The sequence below is a fragment of the Nymphalis io genome, chromosome 1 (genome assembly GCF_905147045.1).
Source record: "Nymphalis io chromosome 1, ilAglIoxx1.1, whole genome shotgun sequence".
Taxonomy (NCBI): Eukaryota; Metazoa; Arthropoda; class Insecta; order Lepidoptera; family Nymphalidae; genus Nymphalis; species Nymphalis io.
The window spans coordinates 1477862-1505836 of NC_065888.1; the positions used below are offsets into that span (position 1 = coordinate 1477862).

General features: G+C 41.4%; 1 protein-coding gene and 3 non-coding genes across 4 annotated transcripts; 3 read left to right on the top strand and 1 right to left on the bottom strand.

Annotated features, from left to right (window-relative positions):
* Nucleotides 1–27890, bottom strand: LOC126769840 (NBAS subunit of NRZ tethering complex-like). The gene is made up of 41 exons (XM_050488731.1): nucleotides 27688–27890; nucleotides 27514–27611; nucleotides 27311–27444; nucleotides 27008–27141; nucleotides 26641–26735; nucleotides 25735–25912; nucleotides 25442–25600; nucleotides 25151–25372; nucleotides 24677–24781; nucleotides 24123–24209; nucleotides 23296–23493; nucleotides 22993–23118; nucleotides 22032–22155; nucleotides 21544–21683; nucleotides 16815–17128; nucleotides 16453–16741; nucleotides 16194–16349; nucleotides 15433–15569; nucleotides 15176–15361; nucleotides 14391–14493; nucleotides 14017–14270; nucleotides 13543–13655; nucleotides 12980–13112; nucleotides 12438–12692; nucleotides 12236–12350; nucleotides 11503–11606; nucleotides 11058–11290; nucleotides 10801–10991; nucleotides 10132–10319; nucleotides 6527–6673; nucleotides 6286–6446; nucleotides 5682–5869; nucleotides 5416–5549; nucleotides 4353–4442; nucleotides 3536–3661; nucleotides 2804–2980; nucleotides 2484–2725; nucleotides 2009–2132; nucleotides 1368–1485; nucleotides 561–683; nucleotides 1–294 (listed from the first exon to the last, which is right to left on the bottom strand). The coding sequence occupies exons 1-41, from the start codon at nucleotides 27757–27759 to the stop codon at nucleotides 1–3; spliced, it is 6567 nt and encodes a 2188-aa protein (XP_050344688.1). The 5' UTR covers nucleotides 27760–27890.
* On the top strand, nucleotides 8348–8420 carry Trnaf-gaa (transfer RNA phenylalanine (anticodon GAA)). Its single transcript has one exon. It is a non-coding gene; the product is annotated as a tRNA-Phe (tRNA).
* Trnaf-gaa (transfer RNA phenylalanine (anticodon GAA)) lies at nucleotides 9688–9760 on the top strand. The gene has a single exon. It is a non-coding gene; the product is annotated as a tRNA-Phe (tRNA).
* On the top strand, nucleotides 21019–21091 carry Trnaf-gaa (transfer RNA phenylalanine (anticodon GAA)). Its single transcript has one exon. It is a non-coding gene; the product is annotated as a tRNA-Phe (tRNA).
* Nucleotides 27891–27975: the final 85 nt, after the last annotated feature.

Sequence of the window (27975 nt, forward strand, 5' to 3'; positions counted from 1 at the left end):
TTAACGCATGTTGCAATATATTACTGCTTCGGAGAACCCACGAAGCACAGACGGAACACCGATTGATAAAAGTTGCAGATGTCCGGCCTCAGCTAAATAATTGGCCGTCATAAGTTCGGTGGTCGCCCACTGGATAGTGTAAGGGTTTGATGTATCCACACCACTGACTTCAGCGTTCATTATGTAGTTAATAATGGACGAGTACAACGGAGTAGACACCAATTTAATAAACATTCCCTGATCCAATATCTCTTTAATCAAATCATCTTCAATTTCTTCTTTTTTGATCGATTCCTAAAACGAGAAATTTATAGTTACAAAAAAAATAAACATAAATAATACATAAAAGTTCATTCGTTTTAAAATTCTCAGACGATAAGGTATGTCGAAAAACCTTAATGACACCTTTGCAATAATGTCATATTTGTATGTATATGAGTAAAAATATAATTGCGCATGTCCAGACGTAGCTTTAACGTCGCAGGATTATTATTGGTCACACGACTCGTCTCGTTAACCCTTATTTACTTTTTACATATTATTACATGATGCATACTTGCCTTGTGCTCTAAGACTAAATTGCGCAAGAGATCTTCAGAAGTTTCACACTTGCTAAGTAACAGCACCCAAATTGTATTAATGAGTGACTTGCTTCCTGCGTTTTCAGTCAGCCACTTAATTTCCTATGGAACAAACAAACATATGGAATTGGATTGTATAATATACTGTTAGTCTATTCTAAACGATATTCGTTTAATAGATAATTTTAAGAAATGCCATTCATTTATGACATTCTGTTTAAAACATCGTAACTGTCATGATAAATAGCAGCTTTCATTGCTTCATACAAAATATAACAGTCCTGTGTTAATACTATGTTGAGGAAAACAAGTCATTCCTAGCTTATTATATCTGATATTATTTTTGTGCCTTATCTATCACATGCGACATTCGCGTTTAATCCGAATAAAGTACTTTAAAATAAAGGTCCAATTGTAAAAGAGAAAGAATCCAAAATTATCTATTAGCAATATTTTTAAGAATATGCAGTTTTTTTATAGAAAAGGAAGGCGGACGAGCATATGGGCCACCTGATGGTAAGTGGTCACCAACGCTCTTAGACATTGGCATTGTAAGAAATGTCAACCATCGCTTACATATCCAATGCGCCACCAACCTTGGGAACTAAGATTTTATGTCCCTTGTGCCTGTAATTACACTGGCTCACTCACCCTTCAAACCGGAACACAACAATATCAAGTATTGCTGTTTTGCGGTAGAATATCTGATGAGTGGGTGGTACCTACCCAGACGAGCTTGCACAAAGCCCTACCACCAGTAAAATTTTTATATATTATATTATTTACCTCGTCTACAAGCACGGGTCGTGTCAACAACAGCTTAATAAGCACCAAGCTCTCCTTCACATCCGCGCTCTGAGACAGCAGTCTGTACAAGTAGTCGCAGTGCAGGCTGCGACCATCGCTGGGAAAATGTGTTTTTTTTTTAGTTACGCACTAAATATTTGTTATACGAAGCCGTATTTATCTTTCATAAAACATCCATAAAATAAAAAGTCAAACGTGTTTCCGTAAACCTGCAATAGACCGATCGTTCTTTTCATTTTTCATTTCAAATAGGAAAATCAACGGGACAGACTTCCTTATCCGCCGCCATATAGGCAGCCCCGAATTTATGCTTAGGATAACAATGCCTCCGAATTAGCTCACGGTCACCCAATAATAATTTAATTTTAGTCCAAGCACTTTGGGATGGAACCTCAAATGACAAAGTGCCTAGGGCCCTTGGATTTCAAGTTCGAACCTACGTATAAGCTAATTTGTAGACCAAAAATACAGCCTATTAAAGAGTGTTATCCAGTATATAGTCAGTATATATCTTATCCTCTGTATAGATATATCAAAGTTATACATAGTATACTATACATAATTGTTAAGCTATCGTCAATACATGAAGTGATATTTGCCACTCTATCAACAATAAAAACCTGTGCGTAGGCGGCCAGCACGCGAGTACGTCGACCATCGCCTTCTTGCGCTGCCAGCTGTCGCACAAATTCACTAATTCGTTGTAGGCTTCGTATCGACCCTCCGGCGTCAACAAACTCTCCTCTGTAAAGTTAAACATAAAAACCATCGGAGCATGTTTTATTAGTAACCCAGTAAATGATATTTCGTTGTTCTACTTCTCTCGGGTTTTCTTCAACCGAAATTTTATTTAAGCTCAATCAGTACACGATTAGCTTGCGATACAACATATTACCCGTTATTTCAATCGAGCAAACGATGGGGCGCAGCACACAGTAATTGGAATAGTATAGAATTTCGTGCTCGAGCATCGATCGATCAGACATCGCTTTGCACCTCGGAATTTTAATCAGAAAGTTTAATTCGTCTTTAAACAGGGGACAATTCAAGCATATAAAGTAGGTAACCGGGAGCCCGGAGACGGTAGGCACTGACCGGTGAGGCTCGCGCAGGCGTGCGGGGGCCACTCGGCGCGGAACAGCTGCAGCGTGGAGTGCGCCAGCTGGCGCAGGTCGGCGGCGGGCGCGGCGCGGGCCAGCGCCAGCAGGCCCAGCTGCTGCTGCGGCGGCAGGCCGAGGCGCGCCGCCTGCTGCGCCGCGCGCGCCACCGCTCGCTCCGGCAGCGCCGCGCCCGCGCGCGCCCACTGCGCCACGCGCGCCGCCAGCGCCGCCATCGCGCTGGGGGCAGCGCTCGTCAGTGACCGGTGGTCAATTTAAATTATCCTACTTTACGGGCAGTAGTACGAGTGAACTCACTCCACATCATCTTCGCAGGAGTCCAGCAGCCGCTGGAACACGTGCTGCGTCTCGGCCGGCACCCGCAGCAGCTGCAGCAGCGAGCTGAGATGTGCGGGGCGCAGCCCGCCGCGCAGCACGAGCTGAGCCAGTGCGTCGACCACCTTCTCCGTGTCGCCGTGACTCATTTCTAGATCGCTGGAGGAAAAGATTAACCGCAGACTTTGAATATATAGTGAAACTTTATACAATATCAATATTTCTAATCGCAGCGCTGGACCGGGAAGGCCCAGTGGTTAAAAATATAATTAAAACTTCTCAAAAAAAGAAAACTAGGCCCTAGCCCAGAAGTGGAACATTTACAGGTTACTGTTACTGCATATTTCTTTAACCAATTAGCAATCTTACTTTGGACTTTCTGCCTTTGAAACAAAAATTATATTAACAAAGAACGTGCCAGTATTAATCGCTTTCGTTGACATAGAAAATATAATCATGTTATATTAGCAACAATACCCTTTTTACCAAATAGTTGTTTTCTTCCGCTTTGAAGATCGCATGAGTCAGTGGGGTAATGGAACAGACGGAGACACATTAGAACCCAGGGCTCGTTGCACATGGTCGGAGTCAAAAATGATTTATCCTTGGTGCATTGTAAATATGAGCTGTATGTGAATGAAAGTGGCAACTTACCATCATTTACCTGTCAGTTTCCCAAAAAAAAAAAAAAATTGTTGTTGGTAGATAACTTACGGCCAAACTTGATCACGCGGCAGCTCGCTGGCGGCGACGATTGCCTGCACGCTGTCTGAGTGGTAGTTCTCCAGGAATCGCCCCCAGCGGCTCAGCTCCTGACCCACCTGCGCCCAAGACTGTTCGCTGTGGAAATATTACGGGTTTATAAAATGATGATAATGATGTCCTCCTGACTAATTTAGGTCAAGGCAGCATAACTGCGCAGGACATATTATAGTGCACAAGTGTGTGCGCCAAACACTGGTGCTCACTCTGTTCACACTATCATAATCCGATGACACGGCGATCGCATGGAAGCTATAGCTCAAGGTTATCTTATAATTAAAGTTATCACAATTGCACCCAATCTATCTATAAATAGTATAAAACAAAGTCGCTGAATTCCTCAGTCTGAACCTCCGCTGACACATTCTAAGCCACGCAATGGATTTTGAATACGGTTTTCACTAACATAAAAAGCATTAAACGAGGAAGATTTATATTTATAATTTATACAATATAGCAATATATCTGAGCAGGTACCACCCATTGGTCACATATTCTACAAAACGGCAATGATTAATATTGTTGTGTTCCGGTTAGAAGAGTGAGTTAGTCAGTATAAAGACAGTCATAAGATACATAACATCATAGTTTCCAAGATGGCGCGCGGGCGATGGTAGGAATGGTCAATATTACTTACGGCGCCAATGTCTATGGACAGTGGGACCTGTTACCATCAGGTTGTTAATTTGCCAGTCCGCCTACCTTTATATAAAAAAAAAAAACGAAATACCCCAAGTATTTTTATTGTACAGTAGTATTAAATACTGACGTTTTACTAATTTTGAAATCATTTTCTTGTTCTTGTTGGCAGTAGTCTACAGCTTGCATTATCATGAGGTTACGCGTACCCGGCGGCACTCTGTGAGAAAAAAGTCATTTTGTAAAACACGATTTAGTTAGAAAATATCACTTCTCCAATCGAGAATGTAAATTGTACTGTCTAGTATTTTTTGTACCAAAAAATATAAGGAATGGACCCCCAAAGTAATACATATCTAAATGAAAACGTAGAAGTTAAAATATAATTAGTAAACCACCGTAAGCTTGGACCTCCTGATGGCCTGCGGGGCGCAGGTCGGGCCTTCGGATTAATAGACCTAAGATATTTTTATAAATTGTATTTAGTTATTCATATTTTATATATTCTTATTCAACTAACTCACATGTCTTAAAAACAAATACACGAGTATTTATTAACTGTGTTTTAATACACGGTTAATTTATACTTATTTATATATTTCTGGTACATTAATCTAATAAAGTGTTAGCTAATATGAAATAAAAAATGGTCTTTATTATTTTTTAAATGAATCTTGCTTTAATTCAATAATAAACGTTCGAAAAATATCACCGAAGTTCTTGTCTTTTAGATTTGACATGTTTAATAATATCGCGTGTAGAAGTCTAGCTTTTATACCCGTCACTGATTGCAGCCAGCGACAGACTAGCTATTTGCTGAAACGCGCTTCCGTCCCCTGCAGAGCAGGCCTACCCTCTAGGCCTAGCTTACGGCGGTTTACTTATAGTTAAATTATATTTTTTTCCTCGATGGTACTCCACTGCAGGTTTTATTTATTTATTTTATTTGGGTTTATTTGCAATTTTCACATAATTATAAGAACATATAAAATAACTTTCAAGGGTTAGTGAATAATCGGGATACACAGCAGAATATCATCAGTCACCTGGAGGTTTCCCCACGATGCCCACCAAGCCCGAGATGAAATATAAGCACAAATTAAGGACATAAAAACTCAATTGAGTTCGCGAACTTCGTTTAAGATTCCCGTGTTGTATCCGTTAGGCCAAACACGAGCAGTGAGTGTGCTCACCGCAGCAGCGCCTCGCTCGTGAAGCAAGTGGCCGCTACGAACTGCAGCAGCTCGTCCTTGGGCAGTTTGGTGAAGTAGCTGGCGCACTGGCGCCACTGCTGCATCCACTTCTTGCTGGCGCCAGAAGCCCCCACCTGCCAGTATTATAAGCACTTGTTACACTTCTTATTAAACACAAATACAAAAACATATTATTTGAACTCAAAGTTTTTGACTTTTACGTTGTATCTGTTGATTATATCTATTAGTATATATGTAGTACGTACGCTGAAGAAGTACTTGGTGAGCCACATCGTGAAGAGCGAGTTTACAGACAGTGGCAGTTTGAAGGCCGGCGGCAGGGTGCGCAGAAACTTCATCAGCATGCCAACGTTCTCTGGCTTTATTATGCTTAGAATATGTTCCGTAAACTGATCCGCTGAGGGCTGGTTCAGCAGCAACTTGTAATCTAAATCTGTTAGGTATGGTGTTAGTTTAAAAAGAATAATTAAATATAACCGTAAATTATAGTTTGAAATAACTATACACGAAATTTACAAATTGCGGTTGAACTGAGCTGATCATGTTATTAATAACCTGCCATACGTAATAAATAAAAGATTTTACCCACAAAAAAGTCGATATAAAGAAGAACAAATACATTTCTTAAGCATTTCATTTATCCTTCGAGAATGTTTTGATATGTTCCGTAACCGTAACAGCCTGTGAATGTCCCACTGCTGAGCAAAAGGCCTCCTCTTCTTTTTTTTTTTTGAGGAGAACGTTTGGACCCTATTATATAGTCTGTACTGTTTTATTATCTTTTTTAAAAATAGAATTAATAAATTTGATTTTTCTAAAAAAAAAATTAAAACGCCGGTGAAATGGCACCTTGCGAGGCGGCTTTGGCCTTCTTCAGGAGTTTGATATGTTCGACGGCGGTGAGTCCGGATATCGGCGTCTTGTCATCGATATTCTTCAGCGCCGCGAAGAAGTTGAGCAGGGCGCCGGAGTCGGTGCCCTGGATCACTGGCCATAGTTCGTCCCGAATCCTGACCGACGAAACACGTTTTTAATACAATATACATACGTCCGTCGTCAGTATGCGTGCAATGTATCGAGGAAGCGTCACCGCTGGGCGGCGCGGGGCGCGCGCGGCGCGGCGGGCGGCACGCGCGCGGGCGCGGCGCGCGCGGCGCTCAGCCACACGTCCAGCGCGTCCAGCCCGTACTTGTCGGCCAGCGCGCACGACAGCCGCACCTGCTCGGCGCCGCCCGTCCTGGTCGCATGTTTATTGTGTCGTTATTACGTATTGTTATAATTCTACTTCCGAGCCGTAGTTATAGCACGTATACTTTTTTTATAGCACGTAATTTATAAAAAAATTTATTGGTATAATTATATTTCTTGTAATACTTCTCGTTAATAAAACTTAATGTTTAATGTGAGTAGAGGTATGATACATCACACACTCTGTGCCAGTATATATATCTACAATAGAACGCGTAACTAAGCTTATTTTGAAAGTTGTCTTTTTTTAGTTCTTAGTTTCCTTAATTATTCATAATTCATAAAAAAAAACAACCCACTCAACATAATTTAAATAATTATCAAATCTGATAATAAATTCATCTTTTTTCTAAATATACATATATAGAATAGGTATGCAGACGGTCAAGGGACGGGTGGTCTGTCAGTTAGTAAGTGGTTAAGTGTTGACCACCTTTTTTGTTTTAACTCTGGAAAAACTCATTACGCGTTTCCCCCACGGGAACAGTGGGGAGGTATGTGGGGCTCACCGATGTCCAAGGCGCCGAGTGCACCCCGAACATCAGAATGCCCACTAAAAAACCAGCGGTACCCATTCCGTCTTAACGAGGAGCGCCACAGGATCGCTTGCGTATGCTACCGTGACGCTCTGACGGCCGGCCCGCCTATGCCAACCTAAGTACTAACCACCTCCCATAGACATTGACAATGTAAAAAATATTACCCATCCCTTAAATCTTTAGGAACAAAAATGTTATGTTTGTTATCCTTATACATGTAGTTACACTGGCCTACCCACCTTTCAAACCGGAAAACAACAATATTAAGTAGGTATTGTTTACTAAGAATTGGCAATTTAATATGTGATGAGGGGGTGGTACCTACCCAGATGGATTGCACAAAGCCTTATTGTCCTTAAAGCCTTATAAGACTAATTGTACATAGCTTTTTAAATTTAATATGATTATTTTTTAAATAATTATTATTTCCTTCTTTTCAAGTATGCCCGATACTTAAAGAGATTCTATGAAGGATAAGCATGCCTTTTATTTTCTTTTTGTACAGTAAATGTAGAAAATATCAAACTGTAACTGAAGGAAAAAATAAATTATAATAGTCTATATAATCTATAATATATAAAATAGTTTATAATAATTACGTTTTCAAGAGCTATTTCGATTTAGTTGGTTCTTGTAAGCATTTACAATGGAATATTTTTTTTTTATAGAATAGGAAGGCGGACGAGCCTATGGGCCACCTGATGGTAAGTGGTAACCAAACGCCCTTAGACATTGGCATTGTAAGAAATGTCAACCATCGCTCACATAGCCAATGCGCCACCAACCTCGGGAACTAAGATTTTATGTCCCTTGTGCCTGTAATTACACTGGCTCACTCACCCTTCAGACCGGAACACAACAATATCAAGTACTGCTGTTTTGCGGTAGAATATCTGATGAGTGGGTGGTACCTACCCAGACGAGCTTGCACAAAGCCCTACCACCAGTAAAAGTATGTTGTTTATTATTAATAATAATGTCATATAATTATCAGTGTATTATTCAAAAAAAGAAAGATCATTTTCACTTCTGGTTTGTAATAATATATAATAGTATTTCATTCTTTTTTTAATATGATCCAAGGTACTTTTAATTCAATAGTGTAATTCGATAACATAAATACTGCCGAAATAGCTCAGTTGGGAGAGCGTTAGACTGAAGATCTAAAGGTCCCCGGTTCAATCCCGGGTTTCGGCATAAATAACTTTTTTTATTTTTACTATCTATATTCAAATATCATTCTTCATAATTTTTATTTATCTTTTATCATTCAAACGCCAAAAACTATAATTTAATCCGCCGGAAAAAATAAACAAGATAACAAATTGTATGTAAGTAAATTATTATAAAATGAAAAGAGATAAAACATTTTTTCATATATTTTTATATAATAATATATAAATCTTCTGTAATAAAAATAAAAACTATGAAAAAATATTCATTTTTTTACTATAATCAGTTATTATTTTTAAAAAATTATCGTGTAATTGCACTGTTCTACATGTTCGCATCAAAAACACTTGGTTATCCTTATCTTTAACTGACACTCATACCGAGGTTATTTTTGATTGTCATTAGCTGGCCTCTGAGCGAATGCAATATTGCATTTTTTTAAAGAGTTCAAACCGAAAGGGTAACTTTATTCATATTTAATTTATCAAACGTCAATAAGTCAGGCGTCGAAAAACATGATACATCAATTTGGTTACTTTATTGCTGTCTAACTAAATAATAATAATAATGTCCTCCAGACCGATTTCAGCCACGGCGGCCAATCTCATGAGAGATTAGCCAACTACGCAGGAGATATTATAGTGCACGAGTTTGCGCCCAAAAACAGGTGCACTCTCTATTCCCTAACTCTCATAATCCGATGGGACGGCTATCCGACACGACCGGAAAGAGTTCAGGCGCAGGACCAACGGCTTTACGTGCTTTCCGAGGCACGGGAGTGTACACACTTCCAACTTTCAGACTTCGGGTTGCTACTGAGAATTTTCTGACAGAAAAACCCAATAACTTTTTACTGGCCCGACCTGTGAATTGAACCCAGGACCTCCGGGTCTGCGGCCTTACATCAAGCCACTAGACCAACGAAGCAGTCATAATGTCTAACTATATGTATACACTTAGTTTGAATGTATTAATATTCAAGTAAACATTACTTAAACATTTTTAATGCCGAGATGGCCCAGTGGTAAGAACGCGTGAATCTTAACCGATGATCGTGGGTTCAAACCCGGGCAAGCACCACTGAATTTTCATGTGCTTAATTTGTGATTATAATTCATCTCGTGCTTTACGGTGAAGGAAAACATCGTGAGGAAAAACGAAGAAAGGTTTAGAATATAAAACCGCAGGCGCATATTATGTTACAGAAACAGTGCTTTATAATAAATAAATTACAGTTATAACATAATGAACATGATATATACTGATAGTCAATTTCGACTTTACAAGTGTAGCCGAAATAGCTCAGTTGGGAGAGCGTTAGACTGAAGATCTAAAGGTCCCCGGTTCAATCCCGGGTTTCGGCAGGTACATTTTATTGTTTTTTTAAAACTGCTTTTAAGTTTTAATATATATTATTAAATTTAATATTTAATATATATTATAAAAATTGGCTAGTAATAAATTATCTCATATTTTATATCAAATTTTGACACTTTACTGAACCGAGCTTTACAAAACAATCAAACTTTTAAATCTACTAAATCTAACCATCCAATAACAATACCATTTGACATAAGGATGAATGAGCCAATAATATTATAGCCGCAATAGTACAATTAATTAAATATCGAAAATCAAGATGCTAAGGCTGTTCAGTGGAGAAAAATAAAATTTAATGGAAACTAAAATGCGAGCATAATTTGTTCTCGTTTTATTTTGAGTGAGAAGTACTTACTTGGCAAGGCGATAGATGACCTCCTGCCGGTAGTCCTTGTCCGCATTGAACAGTAGGCCGTTGACGGAGAGTCCCAGTGACCGGATCTTCTCTACCTCACCCATTCCGCTCAGCTTATCGATATATTGTCGAATGATCTCCATTTGTTCCTCGGTTCCTTTTTTTTGTTTCAACGTTATATGAGCCAACTATAAGCAATTACAGGTTAGCTTAGAATAATTATTTTTTAAATGTTTTAAAAAGTTGTATAGTGTTTTAATAAGTGTGTAAGTTGTAGGTGTAAGAAATTTTCCAGGGTTAACTTTTGTTATTTAATATTGAATTATCGACATCAACCTATATACATTACTTCATAGCCGATCGCTCGCTTCAAGCAATTGTGTTTATTATAATCTGTATTAAAATATGTGTTTTAACAGTAACAATTAAGTTAAGCCACAACTAAGGTACTAATATTATGTCCTGCTTATGATTTATGAATAGAATTACTCAGATTATACCTCGGAATCAGAAGCGTTCCTTGAAATCTGCGTATTACCTGTTAAATTTTTCGTTACCGTTTTCATCGAAACAACTTTAATACAAGTAAATTACTTAATGAAAATGCTATGAATTCCTGTGTCACTGGACTACAATATGCCACTCGGAATCCTCTGCAATGCGCGGTACCTGCGGCGGCGCGGCCAGGTAGGCGTGGTCGCGCAGCGCGGGCGCGTTGGCGGCCACGAGCGCGGCGTACAGCGCGGCGCAGGCGGCGGCGCGGCCGGGCGGCGCGCGCAGGCCGCCGCGCACGCGCAGCGCCGCGCCCACGCCCAGCGCCGTGTCCCGGTGCAGCAGCTCCTCCGCGCACATCCGCGTCACTGCGGGGGACGCCCTTGTATTATCTGCCTCGCTGCTGCGGTCCCGCGCCCGGCGCCGGTGCTCACCGTCGGACTCCAGCTCGCCCTTCGCGCCCTCCTCCAGCGTGTTCTGTATGTAGAACCACTTGAGCACCGCCTGCCCGACGCTCGAGTCCCCGTCGAGGTCGTCCGGGATGGAGAATCGGTCGTAGCAGTAGTAGCCGCTGGAGACGTCGTGTTCCGGGTACAGCGAGCGATAGAACTCTGGACAGTGGACGGTGCGCTCCGTCGTTTCCGATGCCGATGATACCGATTTGCCGCTACATACGACGATATTTCAGAAAAAACAATCAGATGAATTGTTTACAGACCGATTTTAATACATGACTGTAATAATTTATATATATATATATATATATATATATATATATATATATATATATTAAGTAATTATATTTTTGTAACTATTCGTAAATTATATGTACTACTACTCATGCTCGCCGATTACTTACCAATTATCATGAAAACTAACCTTGAATTGAACTTATTCTGAACTGTGTCTAACAGGAAGTCGAGTATCGGGACTTTTTTCTCGGACTGTATGGGCGACAGTAAATCTTTCTTTTCTATGACTGGCTAGAAACACAAAATATAAGCACGTAATAAAGTAATGAAAGGTGATTAAATTCTTATAAATTTTCCAAAAAGCGACACATTCGGACTATTTGTTATCTTCAAGCTAGAGACTCGGGATATTTTAGTGAAGTATGAGAACTTATGGTTGCATCACAGAAAATTAAAATCAAATGTATATCACTACGAAAACAATGATTTAGATAGAAACAGTTACAAATATTGTGTAGACGTAACGCAAATGTAATAATTTTAGTCAGTCGATGTTTTAACCGATAGCACGGCGGACGCGTCTCATGCCCACCATTCATTTAGCAATAGCATAGTTTAAGTATATGAGCAATATTCATATTTTAAAATTGACTTCAGTTTAATTTCATACAGAAAAATAGATACTTGGGTCAACAACCTATACACAATTATTTAAATTCGCAAAGGCAATACTTGGGTACTAATAATACGCTGCATATGCGTTTATATTACAACTGCTGAGTCTCTTGCATTGGTATCTTTACATAAAATATCTTGTAAGAGAACGAATCAAGAGTGGTCGTCCTCGAATGAAGTAATTTCGATTTAATAATCCCAGGGCGTCTACGGGTCTCCTCATTGTGCTGCGAGGTAATCCGTACCGTAGTGATAGCATCCGCGAACTCGTCCTCGGTGGACGGCCAGCGCGCGTCGAGACGACGGCTATCCGTCAACGCCTCGCCCATCCGTCGCAAACTCTCCAACTCCAGGTTTAGCCTGCAACCAATACGCTCCTAACGAAACGGCCGCATGACACGCGAGGCACGCAAACGAGAACAAGGAGAAGAGCAAAGACGCACGCACCTGGCGCGGATGATGTCCTGCAGCGCGGCGGGCGGCGCGTGCGCCAGCGCGGCGGCCAGCAGGCGGCTGCGCTCGGGCGCGTCGGCGTGCGCGTGCGCGTGGCGGGCCGTGCGCGCCAGCAGCGCGGCGGCGGGCGCGTGGCGCAGCGCCGCCAGCCGCCGCGCCGCCGCGCCCGCCGCCGCGCCCGCCGCGCCGCCGCCCGCCGCGCCCGCCGCCAGCGCGCGCGCGCCCACCGCCATCAGCACCGCGCCCTCCCTGCGGCCGCCCGCGAAACGTTTAAATGCCGACGTCGTCATGCGTTATGCGTTGTTTACGTCTACTGATTTTGCATTCTCGGTTTTCCGATTTACGTTATAGTGTTAGCGGCCGTGGGCGTAGCGGGGAGACGTTAGATACCCTACGTCTTTTTCTGGGCCTGTGAAGACGTGTATGCAAAATTCCGTGACGATCAGTGGTGTAGTCTTTTGCATTCGTAACATTGGTCAGGATGACTTGAATAAAAAAGCGTTTTAAGAAAATCCTCGATATCGATCTATGATTACCTGTTCTGCTCGTCGTCACCGGCGATCCTGAGCAGCTTCGCCAGTTTGAGCAGCTTGTGGCTCGCTAGATACGCGTTCGGGTCGGACTTCAGGCAATCTTCTATCAGTTTCATCTTATCTTCGCACAGGCGAACTGGAAAAACAGTTTAGTATATAAATAAATGTGAACATTACCTTATGAGCCAAAATATTATAAGTCGCGTAAAAATGAATGTACTCCTAGGGAAGCATCAGACTCAAATCAGGCAGCCTATATGAATATGATATCTCGAATGGACCTGTGTTACCCGATTACACAGGATAAGTAGATAAATCTTTATATATAGGGTAATGAACAGAACCCCAGAAACCTTCCAAAAATCTTCGATGCGAGCGACCTTGAAGAGAAACGATGACCTTCAAGCTAACTCAAGAAAAAAATATCATAATATTAAAGAAATCAAGTATCAGTATAATATTAAACAGAGTATCTTTTTATACTTCTTCTCATGTCTGAGGTAAGTTACCGATATTTTTGTTTAATTTCAATCATTCATATGTGCAGTGAATCTTTGTCACGATACCTTGAATGGGCAGTACGGTCAATTTGAAGGCGCTCAGAATGGGAAGGGCGGATATTAGATCTAATTCTTGTTCTATTTCCTTATTTCCATCTTCGATCAAGAGCAGGCAGCACCTGGAAATGAATTTGTCTATGTTAACGGTGCGTCCGCACTGCGAAAACCGCTTTTTATTTTTGTTTATCAGGTCTTCATATCCTTTGTCTTTATTTCTATAATTAAAGGTTTGTAATTCCATAAACACTGGAAACATCAAATACAAAATAAAAACTAGTTTGTATGTTTAGCCTATACTGAAGTGAAACGCCGGCCTGGCATCGCTACCGAGAGAAGTAGAACTTCAGCTCAAGACAAGTCAAGGCAGTTCAGCAGCGTGGATGAATTTGACATTTGTTCATATATATATGTATGTAGTCCTACCACCATTCGTTAGCGACCTGACGAACAAGACTATAATGCTTGCACGAATTAACTCACCTAGCTGTCTCCAAGGCTGGATCAGTGAGAGACGAGGCAGAGTTGAAGTACTCCCTGGCAGCGCTCAAAACTAGTTCGACGCTGCGCTTGTAGTCTATCCTGTAACTGGCGGGCTGTGCGGCGTGCGCGGGCTGGCCGGCCTGTGCGGGCTGTGCGGGGAGGGCGGGGGGCGCCACCGGCGACACGGTGAGCACGGTGGCCGACAGACGGATGCTGGCGGCGTCGCCCGACGTCAGTAGAGAAGACGCGTAGATCTGTGTGACCGGTCCTTGATACATTATTTCGAATATAGTGTTGTTCAGTTTTTTTACAAGTGGACTTCTCAGTTCATCGTCATAAAATTAGAAATATGTCAGTCGAGTAACTCGATGTACCTCGTAGCACTGTTCCTTCGTGACGCAATCGAAAAGAGTAGCTTGGAGCTCTAGCATGTCCTTGAGAAGACTTTCCCAGTCCTGTTGCGTCGGTTTTTCCTCGCTGAAAATAGATATAACTTATTATTATTATGTGATTAAGGAAAAATATTATCTTTTGCGTTAGGAAAACTTCATCTAATAATATGAATAAGCAATTAGAAGAATACGAATTTAACAGAATTGTATTTATATTATTTAAAAATAATAATTATTATATAATAATATCCTGGGACATTTTTCACACACGGCCATATGATCCCAAATATAGCTTGTACAAAGCTTGTGCTATGGAAACCAGACAACCGATATACTACATATACTACTTTTCTTTTGTAAATACATACTTATATAGATAATTATACCCCGACTCAGGATAAACAGACAAATTCATGCACACAAATGTCTGTCCTGAGCGGGAATCGAACCCACAACCTTTGGCGGAAAGGCAAGTATCTACCAACCACGCCAACCGGCTCGTCAAAATGAATCCAAGAATAGTAACGGGATTTATTTTAAAGACATTTGGCTTAGTATTAATAGATCCTCAAAAAGAAGGACCTTTGTCTGACAAGGTTTTTGCGTATTTAAAGAAAATATTATAAGTAAGTAAAATGTACAAAGTATTGCCAATTGTATTTTTCATGTCCCCCATGAACCTAGAGTCGGCCTAGAGTCCCACCAGGGACACGAATGTCACCGAGAAAGCTTTTCAAAAGTCAGTCAATGAGCCCGCGGTCGCTCACCCGGCGGCCAGGCCGCGCGCCACGCGGGCGAGCAGCAGCCGCGCGTGCTGCTCGTCGCGGTTGAGGCCGCGCAGCGCGCAGGGCGGCACGCGCACGCCGCGCCACGCCAGCCGCCCGCTGCCCGCCACCAGCCGCTCCAGCTCCGCGCAGCGCCGCACCAGCGCCGCGGCCGAGATGCTGCCGTCGCTGTGGACACGCGCACGTACAGTGGCTGCGCCCGCACAGTCGGCGTCTGTATGTACGGCGGGGACACTGACGTCTCCTTGAGGATGGTGGCCAGCAGGTCGCACGCCATGTCCAGCTGCTCGGTGCCGGTGTGCGCGAATAGGCAGCGCTCCACCAACTCCAAGTGTACCTTCACTTCCAGCGGAAAGTCTTTGGGAGATTGTAGAACCTACGAACCGAATGAAATGAAAAGTAATGTTGACTAAATTTCCACAGCTTAGGCCTAATCATAATGACGTTACTATTTGAGGTGCAACATCTAATTGCGCACTTTGGGGGCGAGACCAACTCGTATGCCGTGATGGAAATCGGCATGACGTTCTCTTATGTTGTCATTACCTCTCTCCACCACCGCACTTTATATACTATATACTTCGTCGCTATATATTACTAAAAAGATAAGAAAAATATTTTTGTAGTTTATGCTTTTAATTTTTTACTCCATTTATGTTTATTGGTTTTCTTTAATTAATAAATAATTATTATTTTAGTGTATATATATATTTTATTATGTAGCCGACTGATGGAAATATAAAATATAAAGGAGTATGTCAGTAGCGCGTGTGATCGTTCGTCGAGCGACCCCCGCGGCCTCTTGGCCTCTCGCTCTCAGGACAGCGCCGGCGCCGGACGTGCGCACTGACTGATTTAATAAAATCAACATATTGGACGACAATGGCGGTCATTAAAATGGCAATCCATTTGAATCCGCGACATATATATATCAGTATAAATATATATGTATATATATTTGATCGAGTTTTATAATATAAAATATTTGACTAGTAATTACTAGTAATATGTACGAGAGATCCTCTTTACTGATGTCCTCGAGATATTCCATTATACCCGAGAGACAAGCACCCGAAGATCCGGTTAGTTCCTCGTATCGCCGCATGAAGGGTACCAGGAACTGCTTCAAATCCGCGATAAATGTCGCCCGGGTCGACTGAAAACAAAAAAATAATAAACAAATATACATCCAGGAATATTCAAGTAGACGAAACTACGTAACTCAAAACCGACTAGGTCGAAATAAAAAAGTAAATGACCTTCTTCATGAGAAGCTTGCAGATGTCGAGATTGGACATGGTCTCGAGGTCGTCGAGCGAGACGCCCTCGACGTTGAGGTCGTAGAGCAGCGTGTCCAGCGTGCGCAGCAGGAACAGCACGCGCTGCAGAGACGGCTCGTCCGCGCGGGCGCGCAGCAGCTGCAGCGCGTGCGACGCCAGCCCGCTGCGCCGCTCGATGGCGCGCGCGCGCCGCTCCAGCCACGGCGCCAGCTCGCCCGCCGCGCCCTCCGCCGCCGCCTCCTCCGACCAGTTGGAGCTCCATATCGGTCTGCGGCCGAGGAACCCCTTTAGTCATTCCGGCGCTGGCGACGAGCGCCGTCCGGGAACTTAGCGATTCTCACCTAAATATCTCGTTTCTGCACCAGTCGTTTTCGTGCTCGACCGGCTTTATCTTTATGGGAGATTTTTTCTCGAACCATTCGGTTGATTCGTCGGTGGGCAGGAGATGTTGATAAGTCAGCGGAGAGAGGGTCTCCGGTATCTTATCCAGGACGGCCAATTGCATGTCTAAACTTTTTATGTACGGCCATAGACAAGTCAGCGCTTCTATGCGTCCTTCTTTTGCGATTTCCATGGCACTATGCACTATACTATTACTTCTGAGTCGGTCGTATTCGTCCTTTACATATGTTGATTTCTCGCAACGAAGAATAGCCTGAAATTTACATTATTTAATTAAAATTATATATATATATTTATTATTATTAACTTTACAGTATATGGATGACGCGTTGTTACATTTGCACAAAATTTGCACATTAAGCCTATCTCACCGATTATTACACCTAAAATCTAGTAATTTGAATTGTATATTTGATGAGGCTGGACCATCACCTCGCCGAATTAGAAGTAGAGTTAAGTCATATAAACTGGCACATACTGGGGTTATCTGAAGTCCGAAGACAGGGGGAGGACACGATAACTCTAGAGTCCGGTAACTTACTCTACTTCCGTGAAGGTGATAACCTCTCCCAGGGTGGTGTCGGTTTTCTAGTCAAAAAGGATCTCATTAGCAGCATTGTGGAAATCAGTAGTGTGTCGAACCGGGTAGCGTACCTTGTCCTAAAACTTTCCGACAGGTACTCCCTGAAGGTCGTACAGGTATATGCGCCAACTTCGATGTCAGAGTATGTAGTCTGATGATGTGGTCGAAGCGATGTACGAGCAAGCAAATCGCAAAGGCCCACAACGACACCTCGAGGGCCCACTACAATGTTGTTATAGGAGACTTTAATGCTAAAGTGGGAGTACAAGATAGCGGTGAATCGAAAGTCGGACCTTACGGCTTGGGCTGCAGAAATCACAGGGGGCAAATGCTGGTAAACTTTCTCGAAGCGCAGGGGCTTTTTTTGATGAATTCTTTCTTTCAAAAGAAGCCTCAGAGGAGGTGGACCTGGCGAAGCCCCGATAACGTGACAAGGAACGAGATAGACTTTATCATTTCGAATAAAAGGCACATATTTAGAGATGTTTCAGTGATCAACAGGTTTAATACCGGAAGTGATCACCGCTTGGTTCGAGGCACTCTAAATATCAACTTAAAAGCCGAAAGATCGAGAATGATGAGGTCTACTCTCCGACCTACCATGCTCCAAGCTGCTCAAGGCTCCGAAAAGTTCCAAATGGAACTTCAAAATCCATTCACCGCGTTGGAAACCATAAGCAGCATTGATGAGAGAACCGACATGCTGGTCAAAATACTGCAAAACACATCCCGCAAGTGTTTTCCGCCACAGAGAAGAGACAACGCACCAAAACTCTCTGCTGAGACACTCGAGCTCATGAGAAAACGACGAGAACTACCATCGTTTTTGTCAGATAAGGCCTTAAATCGAATAATAAAAACGCTGACGCGACGCGATCTCCGACGCTCCAATACCCGTGCCATCAAGGCTGCGATTGAGCAAAATCGGGTATCGAAAGTGTTCGCTCGCAAGTTTGGGAGGCCGCGTCTGACAAAACTTAAAACTGAAAATGGTGGGGTCGTTACCTCTAGGCCTGAGATTGTCGGAGAAGTAGAGAGGTTTTATGGGCAGTTGTTCTCTTCAAGATCGGATAAACCCGTGGGAATCAGTATTGATGACCAGCGCGCCCCTCTTATGCGCCATTACTCCGAGGAGCTCCCGGTCGTTGACCAAGGCGAGATTAGGGCGGCTCTAGAACAGCTTAAAAACAACAAAGATCCGGGAGATGACGGAATCACAACAGAGTTGCTTAAGGCAGGCGGGACTCCGGTCCTGAAAGAGCTAGCAAGCCTCTTTAATTCCGTCATCCAACATGGCAAGACCCCGGAAACGTGGAGCGGGAGTGAGGTGGTACTGTTTTTCAAGAAAGGTGATAAAACCCTCTTGAAAAACTACAGACCAATCTCCCTCCTGAGTCACGTGTATAAGCTGTTCTCAAGAGTCGTCACGAACCGTCTCGCCAGACGACTTGACGAGTTCCAGCCCCCAGAGCAAGCCGGCTTTCGATCAGGCTACAGCACCGTGGACCACATCCATACTGTTCGGCAGATTGTGCAGAAGACCGAAGAGTACAATCAGCCGCTGTGTATGTGGACTACGAGAAAGCCTTCGACTCCATCGAAACCTGGGCAGTGCTCGACTCATTGCAGAGATGTCATATCGATTGGAGATATATCGAGGTACTGAGATGTCTGTACAACGCCGCTACAATGACTGTCCACATCCAGGACTGTAAGACGAAGGCGATCCAATTGCGCAGAGGGGTGAGACAGGGGGATGTAATATCCCCGAAACTGTTCACCAACGCGTTGGAAGACGTTTTCAAAACGCTGGATTGGACTAGGTATGGAGTCAATGTAAACGGCGAGTACATCTCACACCTTCGATTTGCCGACGATATCGTCATCATAGCAGAGTCGCTGGAACAACTCACCGAAATGCTGCGTAGCCTAGGCGAGTCTTCCCGGCGTGTCGGTCTCGGTATGAACTTGGACAAGACCAAGGTCATGTTCAATAGGCATGTCGTGCCGGGACCGATATACGTCGAGGAGAAACCTCTCGAAGTTGTTAGTGAATATACCTACCTAGGACAGATAATACAAGTCGGTAGGAACAACTTCGAGAAGGAAGCCGATCGAAGAATTCGCTTGGGATGGGCAGCATTTGGCAACCTTCGTCAAGTCCTCAAGTCGTCTATACCGCAATGTTTGAAGACGAAAGTCTTCAACCAATGCGTCTTACCTGCCATGACATACGGTGCCGAAACGTGGACACTAACTGCGGGACTAGTCCACAAATTCAAAGTCGCTCAGCGTGCTATGGAGCGAGCTATGCTCGGAGTATCTTTGAAGGATAAGATCAGAAATGAGATTATCCGGAAAAGAACCGGAGTCACCGACATAGGCTGAAGTGGCAGTGGGCTGGTCACGTATGTCGTAGGACCGATGGCCGTTGGAGCAGACGAGTCCTAGAGTGGAGACCGCGAATCGGCAAGCGCAGCGTAGGGCGCCCTCCAGCCAGGTGGACCGACGACCTTAAGAAGGTGGCGGGCACCAACTGGATGCGGAAGGCGGAGGACAGGGAGCTTTGGCGCACCTTGGGAGAGGCCTATGTTCAGCAGTGGACAACGATTGGCTGTTGATTGATTGATTGATTTGAATAGCTAGTTGAATTGAAGCCGGTCAACCATCTATTACAACAATATCAAGTAGAACAGATATTAGACAAATAAGGAAAAACATTTCGAACACCCAATTCAATTTAAATATGTCAATGAGCTGACATAGCATCAAAATTTAAGCAACAGCCCAGTTAACTCAATAAATGTGGAACCACCATTTTCTACTTTTAAAAATGTTGTGTATTGCAAGACCCAATCTCACATCCCGAACATTTGAAACAGAAGTTAATTATTTACTAGAGAAACAAAATCATTGATTGTTAAATATCGAATTTATAGCTATTATGTTCTATTCTCCTACTTAGTTATTTGTATGCTGATTTTAAATTAAAACAATACAAATTTTTAGTATTTGATTTTCCAAATACATTATCTATTACATTTTAATTAAATATTACAATTGAAAATTTGTTTGTATGTAAATGTATAAATAATGTATAATGTAAAAATTGTATGTAATACCTAGAACTAATGCACCGATTGTAAATACTATCCTGGTAATAGAAAGCTAAACTATTCTCGAGTAACATTAGCATTATAATTTCTTCATATGTCACATGTTTTTTTAAGATATAGGATATTATGTTATATCTCAATCAAAATATTAATTAAATTTGGAACGCATTGTAATGATAAAAATTAAAAAGTAATTATATCATATAATTGTTATATATTATGAAATTGATTTGAAAACAAAGACATATAACAAATAAATACAATAATTTCAAATGTTTTTTAAAGTTCTCATACAACTCGATAAATATAACTCAAAGTACCACCAAAGAAGATTTACTTTGATAAGATAAGGCAATATATCCCATATTAAGTGTTCTTATATTAAAATATATAAACACAATGTGTTTTAGAGAAATGTTTCATTATTTGGAATAAACTTTTAACGCCGAAATAGCTCAGTTGGGAGAGCGTTAGACTGAAGATCTAAAGGTCCCCGGTTCAATCCCGGGTTTCGGCAGCCGTAGGTTTTTTTATATTGTTTAAATTTATAAAATTAATATAATATTTAATTTGACCCAAGATGTCTAGAGCTTATGTACTAAAGAGTCAAGGCGGTTGCAAGCTATACATCGTTTTAATAAAGCGTCAAATGCTTGAGATAGTAGCGGAGACGACTTTTTTTTTATTGAAGGCGGACGAACCATTTGATGGTAAGTGGTCACCAACGCCCATTGACATTGGCATTGTAAAAAATGTTAACCATCGCTTACATCACCAATGCGCCACCAACATTGGGAACTAAGATGTTATGTCCCTTGTGCCTGTAATTACACTGACTCACTTAAGCATTAATTGTTAGGTTCCGGTTTGAAACCAAGAGAAAGCTTGCACAAAGCCCTACCACCTGTTAGCCAATATAATAATAGCTGAATCGAAACTGTAAATGATTGTGCGGCTGCGTGTTCATACCTCGTAGAGCGCGAGTCGCTCCTTGTAGAACAGCATGACGTGCCGACAGCGCAGCAGCTCGCTGGTGTAGGCGTTCAGCGCCTCCAGCGTCACGCCGGCCGTGTCCACCCACTGCTCCTCCGGCAAGTCTTTGTTTATCTCTGCACATGGGAACGATATATGTTTCATATTATACATTCTTGTTACGAGTTCCACACAAAGTAATTAAGTCTTATTGTAACGAAGTCGAGTTAAAAAATTAAACCACAGGTAAAAGCTGTTCCTACACTAGACTACTTCATTGCAACCCTCAGTTAGTAACACAAAATTTAACAAAAAAATAAACATAATTTACTTAAATTTCACTGTTAATATCTAGGTCGATTAATTTATACTAAAAAAAATGTTATGTAATCGCGACCCTGGTTACAATTACTATATACTTAAACACACAAATTATGATACGGCTAATAGGAAATAAACTGGTGATGCTAGGTTCAAACACAGACCTTCCAGTATCTTCTGGTTGGTGAGCTGTAGGCCGAAATGCAGCAAGTCGTTGGCGGCCTGCAGCGACTCCGGCAGCCGGTCCACGCACTGGTGCACCGCCCAAATCTTCTTGCGCACCTTGCTCTGTACACACACATTTCGTATTTAACCATAGCGATACTACATATCGCTCGTACCACTTATAAAATTATGCAACATAATTTCCTTTTTTTTTTTTTTTATAGAATAGGAAGGCGGACGAGCATATGGGCCACCTGATGGTAAGTGGTCACCAACGCTCTTAGACATTGGCATTGTAAGAAATGTCAACCATCGCTTACATATCCAATGCGCCACCAACCTTGGGAACTAAGATTTTATGTCCCTTGTGCCTGTAATTACACTGGCTCACTCACCCTTCAAACCGGAACACAACAATAACAAGTACTGCTGTTTTGCGGTAGAATATCTGATGAGTGGGTGGTACCTACCCAGACGAGCTTGCACAAAGCCCTACCACCAGTTGCCCTTGTACCATTTATTTAAGTGGGTGTGCACGCCTAGTTACCTAAACGCATTTAAAAAAACAAGCATAATTACAAACACACCTACAAAACACAAACACACATATTCATACTTATGTATTTAATTACCATAATTACTATTTAAATCATACATAAGCATTAGTTTTGAATAAGTTAAATTCCTTCAAGTTTGAAGTCTGCATGTTTTTTGTATTATTATGTCCTTGCCTGAGCAGGATAACCAATAACACGGGTAACCTAGTACACTTCTATCACTAGTTTTAATGCAGTTGTAAATCAATAAAATATTTTTATTTATTACTATGATGGGAATGTTTTTGTTGCTGAATCTATATCCACTGGAAACATCGCAAAATTTAGTTTCACTCGAAACATATATTTATACAATACACAAAATTCCTAATAAAAATATGAGTTTCAATTCAATATTAGTTACCAAATAGTTGTGTATCGCGTCAGTGGACACAGGATTTTTCCTCCACTGCTGCTGGTACACTAGGTCGCTGTCCAAATTGAAGGTCTCCGCCAGAGAGAGTGCCTCCGTGTAGTTGCCACTTTCAATCTGTAATTGTCAGTTTTCAATGTAATGTACAACGATAATACAATGTACGAACGTAATAAAATGTAAACGAAAAACCGACCTGACCGAATCTGTCACATACTTATTTTTTTATGTGCAAATCCGAAGTCAATGTTAGCAAGTAAGCGAAGAGTTAGGAAAATCGTTTAGGAATCTTACTTTTCTAGAGAACAGTTCCATGGGTGTCGTACTCTTGACCCCCAGAAGCCTGTAAATTCTCGAAACAACGGTTATCTTCTTTGGCTTGGGCTGGAATGTTTCAATGTCTGTGATAGCGTACAACACAGACTTGACTAACTCCTTCGCGAGTTCCAACATCGAATCGTCGACTTCCTCGTCCGCTGTCACCACCTCCATCTGTAAAAAAAAATATTAACATATTAAGATCGAGTCAGCCAAAATTTTTGACGAGTTAATTTTATTAGCCGTTAATATTGTCGATATCAAAAACGCTGACTTTCAACGCGCTTTGATTGAATGAAAACTGATATTCTAACACACGTTACATAATGCATTCCACCAACAGCAAGCGGGTTACTAAGCTTCACATATTCACCTTTAACGGGAAAGGAGGACCTTTGCCTAGAACTAGGCCATATTTTTTTTTCGCTGTAAAAACTCGTTTACGCGTTTCCCCCACTTGAAGTGGGGGGTATGTGGGACTCGCCGGCGAGCTGAGCTGAGCATGCACCGGAATACCACTAAAAAACCAGCGGTACCCACACCGCCTTTTCGATGGGCACGGGATCGCTTGCGCATACTACCGTGACGCCCCGAGAACTAGGCCATATGGGCAATTATATACAATACCCTTAACATGACGAAGTATTGTCTATATGTCTATATATATATATGTCTTTTATTAATATTTACTAAAGCTAACAAACATTATAATCTTTGTCCTTAACGTGTTTACATATAGCGTTATGCGGATAAATGATTGGTTAAGGATTTAGAACTTGCTATAAATCCTCAAAATCACTTACGGACTCATCACTGCGAGATCTTTTAGCAGGCATGACGTTTGATTCGCACTCCAACACCATGAAAACACCATCGTGTGCACATGTGATCTGAACGGAAGTTATGAATAAATTTATTTTCTGCTTACAATAAAATATACAGTATAAAAATAGCCAGATATAATTTATATTGTGTTATTTAGCACAAGGGGTATAAAGTTTTAAGGCGAGAGTTCTTACGTTGCCTCCGTCTTCGGGTCTGCATCTGCTTTTCTTAAATACGTAAATTATATGCATCTTCACATTACCCATTATATATATCAGGATATCAATGTTACCCACTTCGGTTGGTACTACGCTTTATTAGTCATTGTAGCAGTATGGATATACAGCCTTCGAAGGGTTTATGTAATTGCACAAATACACATCTTAAATCATACTGTCAATACAAGGAAAAGAAACTCTGGGAGAAAATGCAACTCGACCAATTACGATGAAATGCCTCATTTGCCTGATGTTGTTACGATCAATCTAAATAAAAATCATAGTAACGTGTAAATAATGGTACAAAAGCCAACCTGCGGTGTTCCTTGGAAGAATTCAGGCTTTTTGCCAAGAATATTATTTAACTCCAGCAGCTCGCACACCGTCACCGACCCGTTGAACCGTGATACTATTATTTCCTGAAAATATTTTAAAACATAACCATTAATACTGGAAAATGTTTTTTTTTTTATTTTTTATTTTGTAGCTAATCGATACTACAGATTAATCTTATTACGATCTTTTTGTCAAGCTTCAGTCACATGGAATTCGTTACGTTTTTCTTACTTTCGGCGTAAATGTTTAACGGTAATATATTTATTTATTTATTCATTATTGCACGAACATTAATAAAACATTGTATACGTAACTTTCCGTACTTAACAGAATAAATAGCCGAAATTTACGAAGTCGCCTCAATTGCAACAGGCTCCATATGTAACAATTAAAACCGTTTTGATTTTAATTTCTCAGAGAGCATAAATGTAAACAGAGGGTGGAGCACGAACCTCGTCGCTCCACCACGCCACGTGCGCGGGCCGGCACGGCGCGGGCGGCGCGGCCGGCGGCGCTGCCAGCGGGCTCGCCAGCGCGTGCTGCGGCTGCTCCGCCAGCTCGAAGCGCCGCTCCGCCCGCAGCGCCGGCGCGCTCCACACCGACACGGCGCCCGAGCAGTGCACGCACACCAGCCGCCCGCGCCCGGGCGACGCCGACATGCGCACGATGAAGTCCTGCGTCGGGAGCCGACCTCATTAGTGGCCGAGCTCGGCTGCGAGGGCCGCCCGGTGCGCTCGACTTACCAGGTTTTTGTTGAAGACGAGCGGCCAGTACAGCTGGAAGCGCTCGTTGACGAGTCGCGCCTCCAGCTCGTCGGACACCACGGACAGCTTGTAGAAGGGCTCGTCGTTGAGCACGCGCCACGCCGTGAGCCCGGCGCCCGCCGCGGACTCGAGCTCCTGCTGGAGGAAGCGTCATGAGCTACCCTCGCAACGTCCATTATGAAAAGTGACGTTTCGTAATAAAACTGACTGTAGCGTCTTAGAGAAGTTAAAATAGTTTAATCATTTAATGCTTAAAAGTGTGAGGCGGTCACCTCGCGCGCGGGGCGCGGCAGTCCGGCCACGTAGAGCGAGTTGTGCGGCTCGCAGTACACCGCCGCCGCCACGCCGCCCGAGAACTGGAACACGTGGTGCAGCTTGTACCCGTCCGTCTGCGACACGAGGTATCCGCGCAGCTTGCCGTCGTACGTCACCACCAACACTTCCCAGTTCCTGCATAATTATACACTGTACTAAAACGACTAGAAACTGTCTAGGGCATCAAAAGGCTATTTTATATCCAATGATTATAAACATATCTTCTGGTTTAGTTTAGACCCATCTACTGCACATTATATGTACATTAAGCTGTAATCGTTAAATTTTTGACACAATGCTTGCTGAACCTAGATCAACTACTGGTATTGAAATATCCCAATAAGATTATGCCTTGAGACTTCTACGAGGATTTGTCTCAATTGGCGACGCATAGGTGATGTAGTAAGGAGTCGTTAATATTGCTTACGCCGCCACTGTCTATGGGGAGTGGTGACCAGTTAACCAGACCAGTTATAAATAAAATAAAAACGATTGGCAAAGATCGAAATGCAATAAAAAGATGTTAATTTCAATCTTTGTCTTTTTTTTTACAATTAATAGGCCAGCGTTTGACCGTTGACTTTCCTGATGTTAAGCATCAACACGGTCTAAGATGTAGCACACTTGCCTATAAGAAACCTGTTTACTCTGGTCTAAGTTAACTTCCTTTAAGTACTTCCTATTGACTATATTTTAAACAATTTTCTGTCTTTATTATTTGAAATAGGTAGGTAGACTGACAAATGGGCTACCTGATAGTAAGCCACCACCATAGATATTAGCTGTATGAAATTAACCATAAGACTTGTTCAACAAGTAATAATTTTGGAATTTCATATTATAATAAACTTGTCAAAACTCACCATTTTGTATCTTTAACTCTAAGTGGCATAAATATAATGTCTGAAACAGCATGTGTGTTATCCGTACATTCCAAACCACCTGGTCTCGAACAATCCTGTAAATTATTTATTATAAATGATCTTTATAGGTTCATATAATTTTCTATATGGAGATAGTTCTTGGATTACGATTGAAAACCTTTCATATTTCAAGATCAAAAACATATCAATCAAAGTGATTATTGTACTGATAGTCAAGAAATTGTGATATTTATTAAATTATTTAATATTTTCTTATTATTAGCACTTAACGGTAACTTGGTCAATGTTAATGTTATATAAGTTGAATATAAATGAAATGTATAAATATATAAAAATACACACTTACTGCTGGTATATTAAAAAGATTTGATGCGGTAAGATCAAAGAAACTGACTACTCCATTACCATAAGCTACCACTAAAAATGAACAGTCAGGGCTCCATACTACTTTACGCCATTGTGCATAAGCATCCCGGGCAACTGTAAGATACAAAAAAAATAAAAATAAAATTGTATAATATTGATAATATTAAGGATAAAATATACATAAGCATATTTTTTCTTAACTGTTGAAATAATGTATTATTTAAAACAATAATATATGTCATAACAAATATATTTAAATGTTAATGTTTATACAATTCAATACCTGTAGTTCGTGCTGCAATTGTCGCATATTCTGATCTCTTCGTTCTAATTTCTAATATACTGTCTGTTAGAACTGCAATAACTTTTCCTTCATCGCCTAAAGCTATTTGCCATTTCTGCTGTCTTTCGTTATGCCTTAAAAATAAAAAGTTTTATACTTAACTTGTTTATTAAAATTTATTAAATTAAATTAATTTTACTTACGCAGTTACACTATCAATCAAACTTTTCTTTGGTCCAAAAAATTTTAACCAGCGCCAAAGACTCGATATATTTTCCGGCAATAAGTTATCTGGTTTTTGCTAAAAATTTATCAAATATTATTGTTTAATTTTAACTTAAACAGTCAATACAAATGCACATTGCACAGGTATTTACCAAATATTCTGGTTCTGGTTTCCATTCCGAAAACACATATAGCTCGTGCAAAATTGACTTGTTTTCAGCCATAGTAAGCGAGTTATAAAATACTTGATAGTATTTTATTTATAACATTTAAATTATATTTTTATTAGTGGCGTTATAATTACAATGTTCATCAATAACACAGAATACTTTAACTCTGAGAGATCAGTATGTAGTAATCAATATGTTTTTGACAGAGTTATCTTGAAGTTGGTTGGTGGTTGGTTGGCATTTCAAAACTGACATGAAAAAACATGTTTA

Bases quoted from the DNA above. Each gene is read 5' to 3' on its own strand.
- LOC126769840 (XM_050488731.1), bottom strand. From the start codon at position 27,759: ATGGCTGAAAACAAGTCAATTTTGCACGAGCTATATGTGTTTTCGGAA. The intron at 26,736-27,007 runs GTAAGTGTGTAT...AATAATTTACAG, and splicing joins ATCTTTTTAATATACCAGCA to GATTGTTCGAGACCAGGTGG. The intron at 15,362-15,432 runs GTCAGTGTCCCC...GCGTGTCCACAG, and splicing joins GCCACCATCCTCAAGGAGAC to CGACGGCAGCATCTCGGCCG.